This window comes from Nicotiana attenuata, unplaced genomic scaffold, assembly GCF_001879085.1.
Source record: "Nicotiana attenuata strain UT unplaced genomic scaffold, NIATTr2, whole genome shotgun sequence".
NCBI lineage: Eukaryota > Viridiplantae > Streptophyta > Magnoliopsida > Solanales > Solanaceae > Nicotiana > Nicotiana attenuata.
In genome coordinates, this window is record NW_017673278.1 from 31149 (window position 1) to 46428 (window position 15280).

The following is a 15280-nucleotide window of genomic DNA, read 5'->3' on the forward strand; positions in this document are numbered from 1 at the left end:
GTGCTTTGTTTCAGTGCTGTCAAACTTCTTTGGGGTTCTAGAGACCTTAATAGCGTCCTACATTGATGAAGACCCATTGATCTAACCAGATAAGCGGTTAATATTATCCTTCATCTCTGCCTTTCCTTGTAAAAATTCAGCCAGCTTCTATCTTTGATGGAAAAGGTAAAAGCAGCAGAGCTTCTTTGAATGCGGTTGTGCAAACCTTTCACTCCATAGTTGCTAAGGGGTCTTCTATTCCTGCTCGTTGATCAAATTCAGCCTATAGAACAAAGCTTATTAGAAGCTCTTCTTTCTGTTCAGTCCTGTTTCCAGTGTGTCATGGCCGATCTTTCTGTCATTGCCATTTCTGTTAATTGGACACAAGTAGGCCGGTTTCTAGGGATTGGCATTGCCCAAAAAAGCATAATTCTTCTTTTATATGTTATCTAGCTACCGTTATTATAGAATTCTTTTGGTTGCACGGTGTCTATGTATAACTAGGCTCAAGTTAAGTAGTGAGCGCTGATTTCTTTACTATTATTTTTGGCTATAGTTAGTGAACGCGTGAACTTCAGTTCTACATTGTGATTCTGATCACTGGAGCTTGCACCACCTTTTAAGTTTACTCCATTATCTCGTTATTCGTTGACGTAGTTTAGCCCGTCAATAATATAAAAATAAAAATTTGTCTAAATGTTAAAGTTCGCATCCTCAAAGGATTGGTAATGTATTTAACTTATTTTAAATTTGATGTGATGTCATTGTATCATTTTCAGGTCTTTCAACCATTATTTCATAGCATGTTCATTGAACTCTAATATATTAGCTGATTTCAAATGTTCTTTTTCCTTTGAAAAAGTCAACTACGAAGTGGACAATTAGGACCAATGGAGTAATATCTTTAGGTGTTTTATAAAAAGACTATATATTGGAATGGTAGTGCTTTAGTATGGACCTAGTAAGATTATGTTCATAATGTAGCATTTGGGATGGCTGCTAACTCATTGAAGTTATTTTATGGACGTCTCAATTAAAACTGGATTCTATTGTCCAACAACTGCAGCTAATTCCAGCCTGGGAAACATTGGCACACTGCATAACAAGAGTGAAGTATTAATTAGATTATCACATGAAATGTAGGGCCACTTGAAGATTGCAGACTTTGGATGGCCTGTACAATCTAGAAGCAAGAGACATACAATGTGCGGAACTCTAGATTATCTAGCGCCAGAAATGGTGGAGAACAAAGCTCATGACTATGCAGTTGACAATTGGACTCTGGGGGTTCTTTGCTATGAGTTTTTGTATGGTGGGCCTCCATTTGAGGCCGAGAGACAGACCGACACATTCAGAAGGTAAAGATTGGCCTGCTTCTGCCATCTTGTAACTTTTACAGGAATCAAGATGTAATAACTTAAAGTGATACAGAATTATGAAGGTAGACCTCAGCTTTCCCCCAACACCTGAAGTGTCTGCCGATGCTAATGTATGGGTCAAAATCTGACCAAGGTAATCGTGCCTAAGAGAGAATAACTAAAAGCCGATTAGGCCGAGGTCGTGCTTAAGAAGGAACCTATTGGCGAGCTGAGTAACTAGGGTCGAGGTCGAGTACTCAGATCAGCCCAAACGGCTAGTTTAGCAATAAGATATTTTAGAGGAATATTCTCTGCACTTGTACTTTCAGTTAGGTGAGGGATATGTCCCATATAAGTGGGAATAGAGAGAGAAGAAAGGGGTATGTAATATTCTATATTTAACTAGGATTTACCCATTATCATCTTATTTAATTAGTTTAACAAAAAGGCTTAACACTTTTTGGTCAAACAGCTAAGAATCTCATTAGCCAGGTAAATTGATTAGTACTTATCTATGCTTTAGTTCTGTAAGAAGAAACAATGACTTGCAATAGCTTGCACTCCTTTACTCTAATGATCGTTTACCTTTGCCCTTTGCAGCTTCTTGTGAAGGACTCTTCGAAAAAGCTCTCCCTTCGAAAGATCATGGAGCACCCTTGAATAATTAAGAATGTCACTGGTTAGTTAAAGCGCGGTGTTTGAAAGTAGCAGATCCCACAATGTTATTCGCCTTCTGGTGTTTCGACTCTTTTTCCTATTACGTATGAAATGTAATCATCTTGATTTCAATAGTTTGTATCAGATGGAGCGTGAAGATTTGTTGGTGCACATTGTTATTGTTTTCTAGAAGGGAGCCTTGGAGCAACGGGTTCGACCTGTAGGTCACGGGTTGTAAATTTATAACGTTGTCTCTGTCCGTGTGACCTATAGGTCATGGTTCGAGCCGTGGAATCACCTATTGATCCTTGTATTAGGATAAGCTGCCTACATCACAGCCCTTTGGGATGCGGCTCTTCCACGGATCCTGCGTGATGCGAGATGCTTTGTGCACCGGTCCGCCCTTTTTTTAGTTGTGTATCGTTTGCATGACTTTCCTGGATGCTCTATTAATTTCAAACATCAGTTTATCATCTTCCTTCTCCACCTTTTTGTGCGTCTATTATCATTTTTTTTTATGGAATGCCTAAAGAATAAAGATTATGATTGTTCAAGTATTTGATCGAAATTAAAAGAGAAACTGTCATCCCAGTCAATATAATTGGGATGCCCTGAACCTGACCTCTCAGTTTGCTCATTCATATATATTCTAAGTTAATTAATTCCTTAACTAACTTAAATCTTATGTTTAGTTTAAACCCAAGATAGTTATCTTTCCCAAGCTTAAACCAAAGTAAATGGGTACATCAATTTGCTAGCCTATGAATTCAGCATCAAAGCATGAAACCAAACAATTAATATAAATGGAATGCGTAGAAAATCTCTTAAACTTGTAAAACAAAGATTTATTTAGACACCTAAACTGAGGCGATTAGATGTTGACCATCAATGTATATACAATATGTGCCTATTAGACACGAGACGGTGGTATGACACAACATGAAACTCACATATCTTGAGCGCGTTAACTTGTCAAACAAGAATTTTAACAAAAATAATGGTTTACAAGCCTAATTTGTTGGACAATAGGTCATGACTTCATTTGATGTGTCTAAAAGATTTTTTTTGACAAGTTTAAAAGGTTGTATATATGTTTTCAGCCATTAAACCAAATACTAAAAGGCAAGAGTTTAATCAAAAAAGTATGAGGGTCAATTTGCAGGTATGAGTAGTGAAGAGTAAGCTATGGTTGTTTGTTGCTATGCTTTTATGTATTTGGTTTCACTACACATAAGTAGTTGTGGCAAAATGGTTAAATGAAAATAGTTTAGCACCCATATTATCTATTAAAAATAGGTTGGATAATGAACTTTTTGAAAATGGGTCAAATACTGATGAGAACTATATTATCCATTTAGAAAATGGATAACCAATAGATAACTAATGCGTTTTACTTCTACATTTTTAAAGCCTCAAATTGGGGGTTCCTCAAGTTTGGGACTAGGAATTCTCCAAAAAGTGATGATATCAAGAAGCCATGGATAATATGGTTCGCCAGATAACCCATTTTTTTTATTTGTATTAAATATGGATCGGATCGGATAATTTATCCGTTTTTTATTAATTTTTGACTCATCTCATATCCGACCGGGCCCGCCCATTTTCCACTCATACACATAAGTTAATAAATATACTACAAGTTGGTACATGGAGTTAATACTTACCTTATTCAACATATGGAAATATTGCAGTAATATAATTTTATTCGGCACAATCACATAGTTCATTAAAATTATATGGTAACAGAATCTAACACATCCTGTACTTTTGTTACTAAAATTGTTAAAGCAAGTGCTATCAACTTACCTTGAAACTTATAATCTAACATGTAGATTGAACCCCTTTTCACTTAAGCAACTAGGTAGAAATACAACTATGATTGCAAGCTAAAGAAGGAGTAAATTAAATTGATTTCTATACATGCAATAGATACTTGCAGTAGATAATATAGTTACAAAATTGTACATTTGAGTTTTTTCCTATTTTGCTCCAATGGCATTCCTTTATATATCCACTTGCATTCACTTCAAAATGCAAACTGAAATTACTAGAGAAAATGACATCCGCTTTTGCTTCATATTTCCTTCTTCTAGCACTTGTTGCAAACTTATTCTACTTCAAAACTTGTTTGTGTGTTGACGCTGAAGGTGAGGCACTGATAGCGGGTATATGTAAAAAAGTACAAGATCCTACATTCTGCTTGAATACTTTCCACCAAAATATACCTAATCATCCATATACTCCTACTGAAGTAACGCGAGTTGCTATCAGCCAATCATTACAACATGCTACTGACAATCGTATTTTCATAGAGAAATCAAAAGCAAGTTCAAAAGACACAGAAATCCAAAACTTGTACGCTATTTGTGATAGTGGCTATGGATTCTTGTCAACCGAGCTTCAAGATGCTAGCCTATCATTAGCTCAAAAAAATTATAATGCCTTGGAAAATTCTATTTCCAAGTGTCCCAAATTTGTGAGCGACTGTCACGATGCATTTGGTGACAAGACAACGCCTGACTTATTGGATAGGAATAGAAAACAACTAGATCTTGTATTAATGGCAAATTTTGCTGAAGGCCTTATTCAAAAATGAATGTTTTTAAGTGATAGTAGAAATTAACTTTCCTTTCTTGAAAGTTAGCAGTTAATAAATAGGAAATAAATCTTCCAATAAAATCGTTTTTATTTCTCCATTAACTTACTTCATGTTGATTTTGTGAGCGTTACTGTGTTAAACCAAAAATCAGACAAAACTGTTAGAAAAATAAAAGAAACTGAAAAAACAGAAGAGTTTAAGAAATATTCCGAGTCCACAATTTTCTTGTGTGTCCTTAAGGAATTTAAACCCCCTCACACGTTGCCAAGGTAATGGATTAAATCCTCCCAGGATAAAACGGAATAAACCTTCCTGCAACAGTGGCAATACAAACTGCAGGATACCAACGAACTCAAAGAACGGAGCAAAATCACACTTACGAATTTGAGAGAGAGAGAGACTACGAATTAGGATGCAGTATATTCAGAAAGAAAGAAGTTCTGGAGTGTTTTTCGTGTTTAGAAAATGGAGCCTTGCCTCAGAATTTATAGGCAATTATCAGAAGAGGTGTCTGGAAAAGGTGCCTTTTCAGAAGAATACGCTGCCTGCCGCGGTTCTACCGCGGTCGCGGCAGAACCGCGGTCAGAGGGGCCTTCTGAACCTGCCTGCCGCGGTTCTACCGCGGTCGCGGCAGAACGGTCAGAGGGGCTTTCTGAACCTTCAGCAGCAGGGTTCTGGCGTATTTTCAGCAGTGATTTGCATTTAATTAATTATTAAAATAATTAAATAAATTTTGTCCAAAAATAATCTTATCGATTGATCATTTGACAAATCCAAATCCAAATCCAAATCCAAACCCAAACCCAAAGCCGAAGCCGAAGCCGAGCGAGCGACGACGACGGCGCGAGGGTTCATTCTCTTCAACTCCTTTTATGAGCTTTAAGAAGTGATTCTATATATAAGCACACAAATGTGGTTGTCCCTCACCAATGAGGGACAAAGTGCAAGACAAAAGTTCACTTCTTCAAATTTTCAATTTCCCTCCATTTTATTTCCCTCCATTTCCAATTCGCACTTCTTCTACTTTAAAGCCCAATGGCTTAAAGTCCAACAATCCCCCACATGAATGGGAATGGCTGTATCAAGAAAGATTATATATGAAAGCTATGTGATTTTGCAAGTAAGGATTAATTACATCTGGATAAGTAGGTTTCCCTTTGAACTTTCCGTAGTGAACATATGTCGGATATACTCGGTCAATCGGTAGATTTGATATCTTTGAACCGTCGAACTTTAGTGTATACCTAGACAACCATATGTCACACAATAAACCCTTAACCGTATTTTAGTTCTCATTGTTGTGTTCGTTTCAGCCATGAACACCGCCTGGTCTCATAAGTGCGTAGAGAATTGGCCTTACAGAATTCTCATTGAAGCGGCTTCCACTTCACACTTACATAGGTGATTCCTAAACGTGTAATCCTTTAATTGACACTATTTTTAAATACCTCACCAAACTTAGGTAATCATTAAAGAACGTGTAAATTTCTATCTTGTTACTGAACATTGTCTTCATCATGAGAATGGACCAAAGATTTTATTTTGACAATGTTGAACCGGTCAATCACAACTTTGTTTGAGCTCCTTTGAACCTAGATCTCGGAACATCCAAAATTCTAAGTAGAGTTACCGCCATGTTGACTTGTCCTCGGTCATAGTCCCATTCCCTTAGATGATTTCTCAACTCCCTCTCTAGTTAAGCCTTTTGTAATGATCCGCCACATTATCCTTTGATCTTACATAATCAATAGTGATATCCACTAGAAAGTAGTTGTCTAACGGTGTTTATGTCTTCGTCGTATATGACGAGACTTTCCGTTATACATAACGCTCCCTGCCCGTCCTATTGCAGCCTCACTATCGCAATGTATGCAAATAGGAGCCAAAGGTTTTGGCCAGAAACGGAATGTCTTCTAAGAAATTTCGAAGCCATTCAGCTTCTTCACCGGCTTTATCCAAAGCTATTAAACTCTGATTCCATTGTAGAGCGAGCAATGCGCGTTTGTTTGGAAGACTTCCAAGATACTGCTCCTCCACCAACAGTAAAAACATATCCACTTGTGGACTTGTTTCTGTTGAGCCGGTTATCCAATTTGCATCACTATATCCTTCGATAACCGCAGGATATTTATTGTAGTGCAAAGCATAGTCTTGGGTATATTCCAAATATCCCAGAACTCGTTTCATTGCTACCCAGTGATGTTTGTTGGGATTACTTGTGAATCGACTAAGTTTACTTATCGCACAAGCTATATCAGGTCGTGTACAGTTCATGATGTACATTAAGCTTCCCAACAGACGTACTTTCACCTTTATTCTTTATGAGATGATGATTTAAGTCAATTGGAGTTCTTGCACTTCTAAATTCCAAGTGTTTGAATTTTTCAAGTACCATTTTCACGTAATGTGATTGAGACAAAGCTAGACCTTGAGGAGTCCTTTGGATTTTAATTCCTAGAATTACATCGGCAACTCCTAAGTCTTTCATATCAAACTTACTAGCAAGCATGCGTTTATAGCTTGAATGTCGGCATTGTCTTTGCTCATTCTTAGCATATCATCAACATATAAGCAAACACATGACAACATGATTTGGAACGTTCTTAATGTAAACACATTTATCACATTCATTAATCTTAAAGCCATTTGACAACATTGTTTGGTCAAATTTCGCTGCCATTGCTTGGGTGCTTGTTTTGTCCATAAAGAGACTTAACAAGTCGACACACCTTTTTTCTTTTCCCGGAACCACAAAACCCTCCAGGTTGGTCCATGTAGATTTCTTCTCTAAATCACCATTTAAGAAGGCTGTTTTTACATCCATTTGATGGATTTGAAGATCATACAAAGCGGCTAACGCTATTAGCATCAGAATGGATGTAATTCTTGTTACCGGCGAGTATGTGTCAAAATAGTCAAGACCTTCTCGTTGTCTAAATCCTTTGACAAAAAGTCTTGCCTTGTATTTGTCAATAGTACCATCGTCTTTTATTTTCTTCTTGAAATCCACTTAGAACCCAACGTTTTGTTACATGGAGGAAAATCAACCAATTCCCAAGTATGATTGCTCAATATGGATTCTATTTCACTATTGACAGCTTCTTTCCAATATTGTGCCTCTGAGGAAGACATTCTTTCCTTGAAGGTACGAGGCTCATTTTCTAACAGAAAAAGTCAAAAAATCTGACCGAATGAAGTAGATGTCCTTTGACGTTTACTTCTTCTCGGATTTTCTTCATTAGGCATACCATCTATTATTTCCTCCCGAGGTCGTTTTGACTTTTGGTAGGTCACTTCACTTTCCTTTTTATACGGATAAATAGTTTCAAAGAATTCAGCATTATCTGATTCTATTATCGTATTAACGTGAATCTCTGGATTTTCTGATTTATGAACCAGAAACCGATATGCCTTGCTATTGGTTACATATCCAATAAACACACAATCAACCGTTTTTGGACCTATCTTAACCCTTTTAGGTTTAGGAACTTGTACCTTAGCTAAACACCCCCATACTTTGAAGTATTTCAAGCTAGGCTTCCTTCCTTTCCACTTCTCATAAGGAATGGATTGTGTTTTACTATGAGGTACACGGTTGATTATTCGGTTAGCTGTAAGTATAGCTTCCCCCCACAAGTTCTGTGGTAAGCCAGAACTTATTAGCAATGCATTCATCATTTCCTTCAACGTTCGATTCTTCCTCTCCGCAATTCCATTAGATTGTGGAGAGTAAGGGGCAGTTGTTTGGTGAATAATGCCATTTTCCAAACATAATTCTTCAAAAGGAGATTCATATTCGCCACCCCTATCACTTCTTATCATTTTGATCTTTTTGTTTAGTTGCGTTTCAACTTCACTCTTGTATTGCTTGAAAGCATCAATTGCCTCATCTTTACTATTAAGTAAATAAATATAGCAGTATCTCGTGCTATCGTCAATAAAAGTAATAAAATACTTTTTCCCATTGCGAGATGGTGTTGACTTCATGTCGCAAATATCTGTGTGAATTAAGTCTAAAGGACTTGAATTCCTTTCAACGGACTTATAAGGATGCTTAGCATACTTTGATTCCACACATATTTGACATTTGGAATTAATGCAATCAAATTTTGGCAATACTTCTAGATTTATCATCTTTCGCAATGTTTTGAAGTTTACGTGACCTAAACGCGAATGCCATAAAGTGTTTGGCTCAAGCAAGTAAGAAGAAGCATTCACTTTATTGATAGGAACTGCTATTACATTTAGCTTAAAAAGGCCCTCATTTAGGTAACCTTTTCCTACATACAAATTGTTCTTACTTAGTACAACACTATTAGAAACAAAAATACTTGAATCTATTCCTGACAAGAAGTGAGGTAGACACAAGATTTTTGCGAATTTCTGGAACATGGAGGACTTGGTTTAGAGTCACTATTTTTTCCCGACGTCATCTTCAACCGCAATCTTGCCAACTCCTTTCAATTTTGGCCGTAGATGAATTTCCCATGAAGATTGTCTCGTCGGGACCTGCGGGGGCATAAGAATAACTCCTTGTTAGCACAAACATGGCGGGTGGCTCCAGAATCTATCCACCATTCTTTTGGATTTCCTACCAAGTTTGCATTACAGACAACATGGCACACAAGTCTTCCATCTGATCTTCAACCCATGTTGGCTTGATTCTTTTTCTTCTTTATCATTCTTTGGCGCACGACAATCCACTGCCTTATTGCCCAGATTTTCCACTGTGTGGCAATACCCTTGAACTTCTTCTTACTTGGGTAATTCTTTTGGTCCAGAAGCTTTCTTCCTCTTCTTATTTTGTGGTGCCTCCTCAACAATGTTTGCCCCCATTATTGTCGAGTGTCCACGTGACTTCTTTTCAGCATTTTTGTTGTCCTCTTCTATCCTCAACGAAACAATCAAGTCTTCTAGTGTGTCATTCCTCCTTTTGTGTTTAAGATAGTTCTTAAAATCCTTCCACAGCGGAAGGTAACTTCTCAATGAAAGCAGCGACTTGAAAGCCTCATTTATGACCATACCTTCAATAACAAATTCATTATTAATAATAAGATAAATCTTATTAATAAAAATTATTGATTTGGGTCATACCTTCAGCAAGGAGGTCATGTACAATGACTTGTAGTTCTTGGACTTGAGTTATGACCGACCTAGTGTCAATCATCTTGAAATCCAAGAACCTTGCAGCCACGAATTTCTTAAGTCCGGCATCCTCAGTCTTGTACTTCTTCTCAAGCGCATTCCATAACGCTTTTGAAGTTTCCATGACACTATAGACATTGTACAAGCCATCTTCCAAACAACTCAAATGTAATTTTTGCACAGGAAATCAGAATGTTTCCATGCTTCAGTTACAACAAGTCGTTTATCATCCGGAGTATTTTCAGCCATGACCGGAGGATCCTCCTTGATGAAACGTTGCAAACTCAACGTGGTAAGATAGAAGAGCATCTTCATTTGCCAGCTTTGAAGTCAATATCGGAAAACTTTCCGGGTTTTTCTGCCGGTGCCATAGCATGAGCAGGAGTAGAACGGCTTGAACGAGCAGCAGCACTCGTAACAGTAGCACCCTGTTCCCGCAACACTTCCATTAGTTTGGTTTTCATTCGTCATATTTCTGTAAAGTTGAAAACAATACAGAACTTTGTTAAATCAGTGAAGTTTTGATATCTTCAAACTGGAATATCAAACCAAACATACAACACGTAACAATGGTGAAGTTTTTATATACTTCAAACCCGTACGTTTATTATTCCGGCAAAGTTTTTATGTACTTTAAACCGGACAGAAAGAATTATTGGAGTAGAAAGCAACAAGGCTTTAGTCTCCAAAACAGTATACAAAATCATAATAACAGTTTAATATATATTTCAACACAGAAACGTTAGTATTAAAATTCCTTAAGCTTGTGAGCGTTACTGTGTTAAACCAAAAATCAGACAAAACTGTTAGAAAAATAAAAGAAACTGGAAAAAACAGAAGAGTTTAATAAATATTCCGAGTCCACAATTTTCTTGTGTTCCTTAAGGAATTTTAACCCCCTCACACGTTGCCAAGGTAATGGATTAAATCCTCCAGGATAAAACAGAATAAACCTTCCTGCAACAGTGGCAATACAAACTGCAGGATACCAACGAACTCAAAGAACGGAGCAAAATCACACTTACGAATTTAAGAGAGAGAGACCGCGAATTAGGATGCAGTATATTCAGAAAGAAAGAAGTTCTGGTTGTTTTTCGTGTTTTAGAAAATGGAGCCTTGTCCCCAGTATTTATATGGCAATTATCAGAAGAGGTGTCTGGAAAAGGTGCCTTTTCAAAAGAATACGCTGCCTGCCCACGGTCGCAGCAGAACCGCGGTCAGAGGGGCCTTCTGAACCTGCCTGTCGCGGTTCTACCGCGGTCGCGGCAGAACGCGGTCAGAGGGGCTTTCTGAACCTTCAGCAGCAGGGTTCTGGCGTATTTTCAGCAGTGATTTGGCATTTAATAATTATTAAATAATTAAATAAATTTTGTCCAAAAATAATCTTATCGATCGATCATTTGACAAACCACAATCCAAATCCAAATCCAAAGCCAAAGCCAAAGCCAAAAGCCAAAGCCGAAGCCGAAGCCGAGCCGAGCGAGCGACGACGACGGCACGAGGGTTCATTCTCTTCAACTCCTTTTATAAGCTTTAAGAAGCGATTCTATATAAGCGCACACAAATGTGGTTGTCCCTCACCAATGAGGGACAAAGTGCAAGACAAAAGTTCACTTCTTCAAATTTTCAATTTCCCTCCATTTTATTTCCCTCCATTTCCAATTCACACTTCTTCTACTTTAAAGCCCAATGGCTTAAAGTCCAACAATCCCCCACATGAATGGGAATGGCTGTATCAAGAAAGATTATAGATGAAAGCTATGTGATTTTGCAAGTAAGTATTAATTGCATCTGGATAAGTAGGTTTCCCTTTGAACTTTCCGTAGTGAACATATGTCGGATATACTCGGTCAATCGGTAGATTTGATATCTTTGAACCGTCGAACTTTAGTGTATACCTAGACAACCATATGTCACACAATCAACCCTTAACCGTCTTTCTTGATAGTTTACTGCACTTTAATTGAGTTTGCGCTTTAATCGCTAGTGTTTTGCACTAATTGTGTGTTTTATGCCTTGTAGGTGTGATTCCGAGCTATATAGATGTTATGGAATGAGTTTAAGTGACTTGAAGCTTTGAAGTCTGAGTAAAAGCTCAAGGAATTAAGCCAGGATCGTGTTCGGGGGTCAAATTTGATAATTAAGTACGAACGAAGACTTGAGGAGGCATATTGCGCACTGTCTAGTAAAATAGACATAACTTTTTGCTCAGAACTCCACTTGGGCTCCACAATATATGGTTGGAAAGCTAACTCAAAGGTCTACAACTTTCATGTTTTACGTTTTTCCAAATTCCAAACGGAACAGGGTAGAAAACCGCGGTTCCACCGCGACCGCGGCAGAACCACGACAGAGTGTACTCGCGGACAACTGAAGAATCAGAGAGTATGTTTGGCCGCGGTTTGACCGCGACCGCGGTGGGACCACGGCAGGAAGCGAAAATTTCAGGGACTAAAGTGCAAAACATGGGATTTTAAGTCCTAAACCCTATATTAAACAAAGGAGGCTGGCCAAGAACGAGAGGGGGACACATATTTTGAGACATAGATTCGACCTAAGGAGGCAAGAACACATTGGGAGCAAGGCGGAGAATTCTTCTACGAGTTTTTCTTTCCTCTTCCTATTTTTCATTGTTGGTTATGACTTTTAATATTGTAGTTTTACATACTATTATGAATAGCTAATTTGTTATCTAGAGTTTTGATAGAACCTTTTGTAGGATAAATTCTTGTTATGTTTTTATATAATTGAGCCATGATCGGTAGAGAATACTTAGGCGAAATTATATAAGACATAGCGGGAAGGATTCCGACAATTGGGAAAATCATAACTCTAGACCTCCTTAATCTTTTCTCTAACCCTCAGTATCGTTAGTTGTTAATTTACTATTTTAATTTGTTAGTTAATTAGTTAAACAGAAGAATCTTAATATTTATTAGTTAGGAATTGTTCAAGCTTGTCTTCTTGGTGATAGTGAACAGCTGTAGCTAAACATTAGTTCTCTGTGGGATTCGACTCCGGACTTGTAAACCGGATTATATTTGCAACGACCGCATTGTCCTTTTTATAAGGCATAGTTGGGCGTGATCACTAAGGGAAAAAGAGTACAACGCGTATCTTATTCCCCCTCATGAAAATATCACTTTATTTCTCGAAGACGTCGCATTTCAATCTTCTATCTCAACTTCTCAAATGTTGAGGTTGGTAAAGCCTTAGTGAACAGATCAGCCAAATTTTTACATTGAACGAATCTATTGAACATTAGTTTCACCATTTTGTTAAAGATCATGCGTGAAAAAGAACTTTGGTGAAATATGCTTTGTTCTGTTTCCTTTGATGTATCCTCCTTTCAGTTGAGCAATACAAGCAGCATTGTCTTCATATAGTGTTGTTGGATTATCTTTTTTCATAAGAAAACCACACATTTCCTGAATATGCTGAGTCATTGATCTCAACCAAACACATTCCCGACTAGCTTCATGAATGACTATTATCTCAGCATGATTTGAAGATGTGGCAGCTATTGTTTGTTTCATTCAACGCTATGATATAGCAGTACCTCCATATGTAAACAAATAGCCTGTTTGAGATCAGGCTTTATGTGGATCAGACAAATAACCTGTATCGGCATAGCCAATCATTTTTGACTTGAATTCATTAGAATAAACAATCCCATATCTATGGTTCTCCGAAGATATCTAAACATATTCTTAACACCATTGGTCTTCTTGTTGGGGAGGAGTTGAATCTTGCTAATACGCTCACTGCAAAAGCAATATCTAGTCGAGTATTGTTGGCAAGATACATCAGTGCCCCAATTGCACTACCAACGAGCTCTTCATCATTTTCTTGAGGCCGAAATGGATCTTTATTTATATCAAGCGATCTCACAACCATTGGGGTACTCAATGGATGTGCATTATCCATGTAAAATCGCTTTAAAACCTTTTCGGTGTATGTTGATTGATGGACAAAAATTCTATTTGGTACATGCTCAATTTGTAGGCCAAGACAAAAATTTGTCTTCCCAAGATCTTTCATTTCAAACTTTTTCTTCAAACATTCTACAGCTTTTGGAAGTTCTTTAGAAATGCCAATGATATTCAAGTCATCAACATACACAGTTATGATGACAAATTCAGACCCAGACCTCTTAATAAAGACACAAGGGCAAATAGGGTCATTTTTGTACCCTTCCTTTAGCAAATACTCGCTAAGGCGATTGTACCATATCCTCCCTGATTTCTTCAATCTGTATGAGGATTTCTAAAGCTTTATTGAACAAGTTTCTCTTGAATTTTTATGTGCTTCAAGAACTTTAAATCCTTCAGGGGTTTTCATAAAAATTTCATTGTCCAGTGAGCCATATAAGTAGGCTGTGACAACATCCATCAACCGCATATCAAGCTTTTCATGGACTGATAGATTTATTAGATACCTGAAGGTAATTGCATCTACCACAGGAGAATATGTCTCCATATAATCAATGCTAGGCTTTTGCGAAAACCCTTGTGCCACAAGTCGTGCTTTATATCTTACGACTTCACCTTTCTTATTTCGTTTTCGCACAAAAACCCATTTGTACCCCACTGGCTTGACACCTTCAGGTGTTCGGACTATTGGTCCGAAAACTTCACGTTTTTCGAGTGAAGCCAATTCCGCTTGAATTGCGTTTTTCCATTTTGGCCAATTATTTCTCTGTCTACATTCATCGACAGATTTTGGCTCAAGATCCTCATTTTGTTGCATTATTTCAACTGCAACATTATATGCAAAATTGTTGTTAACAACAACGTTATTTCGGTTTCACCTTTTCCCCGTAGAGACATAACTTATTGAGATCTCTTCATTTTCACCATTTCCAGGTACTAGAACCTCCTGTGAGGTCTTATCAATTGCTATGTCTTTATGCTCCTCTTGAGCAATTGACTCCATGTTATGATCAACTTGATCATTTGCTCCTTTCCTTTATCGGGGATTTTTATCCTTGGAACCAATTGGTCTACCACGTTTAAGGCGTGGCCTAGACTCATTTGCGTCATCATACTGTCCAGCTGGGATATCAACTCGAATTGGAGCATTTACAGCTGGAATATGCGATTTAGTAACCCGTGGAAGGTTAGTAAATGCATCTGGCAATTGATTTGCAACATTTTGCATATAAATGATCTTTTGAACTTCTTGTTCACATTGATTTGTATGAGGATCCAAATGAGATAGAGACAATACGTTCTATTCTATCTCTTTTTCTAGCTGTTTATTTTCTCCCCCTAATGTTGGAAAAACTGATTCATCAAAATGACAATCAGCAAATCTGGCTGTAAACAAATCTCATGTCATAGGCTCCAAATATTTAATAATAGAAGGAGATTCATAACCTAATATATACTCCCAACCTTCTTTGGTGACCCATCTTTGTGCGTTTTGATGGAGCAATTAGAACATATACCGCACATCCAAAAATTCTTAAATGGGAAATATTTGGCTCCTGACCAAAAGCCAACTGTAATGGGGAGACTTTATGATAACTGGTTGGCCTTAT

At 37.6% G+C, this 15280-nt stretch overlaps 1 protein-coding gene and 1 pseudogene across 1 annotated transcript; both read left to right on the forward strand.

Moving 5' to 3' along the window:
* The window catches only part of LOC109215919, a 6792-nt pseudogene extending 4771 nt beyond the window's left edge, over positions 1 to 2021 (forward strand).
* A 2029-nt stretch (positions 2022 to 4050) lies between these two features.
* On the forward strand, positions 4051 to 4590 carry LOC109215920. Its single transcript, XM_019380043.1, has one exon. The coding sequence runs from the start codon at positions 4051 to 4053 to the stop codon at positions 4588 to 4590; it is 540 nt and encodes a 179-aa protein (XP_019235588.1).
* The last annotated feature ends 10690 nt before the right edge of the window (positions 4591 to 15280 follow it).

Bases quoted from the DNA above. Each gene is read 5' to 3' on its own strand.
- LOC109215920 (XM_019380043.1), top strand. From the start codon at position 4,051: ATGACATCCGCTTTTGCTTCATATTTCCTTCTTCTAGCACTTGTTGCA.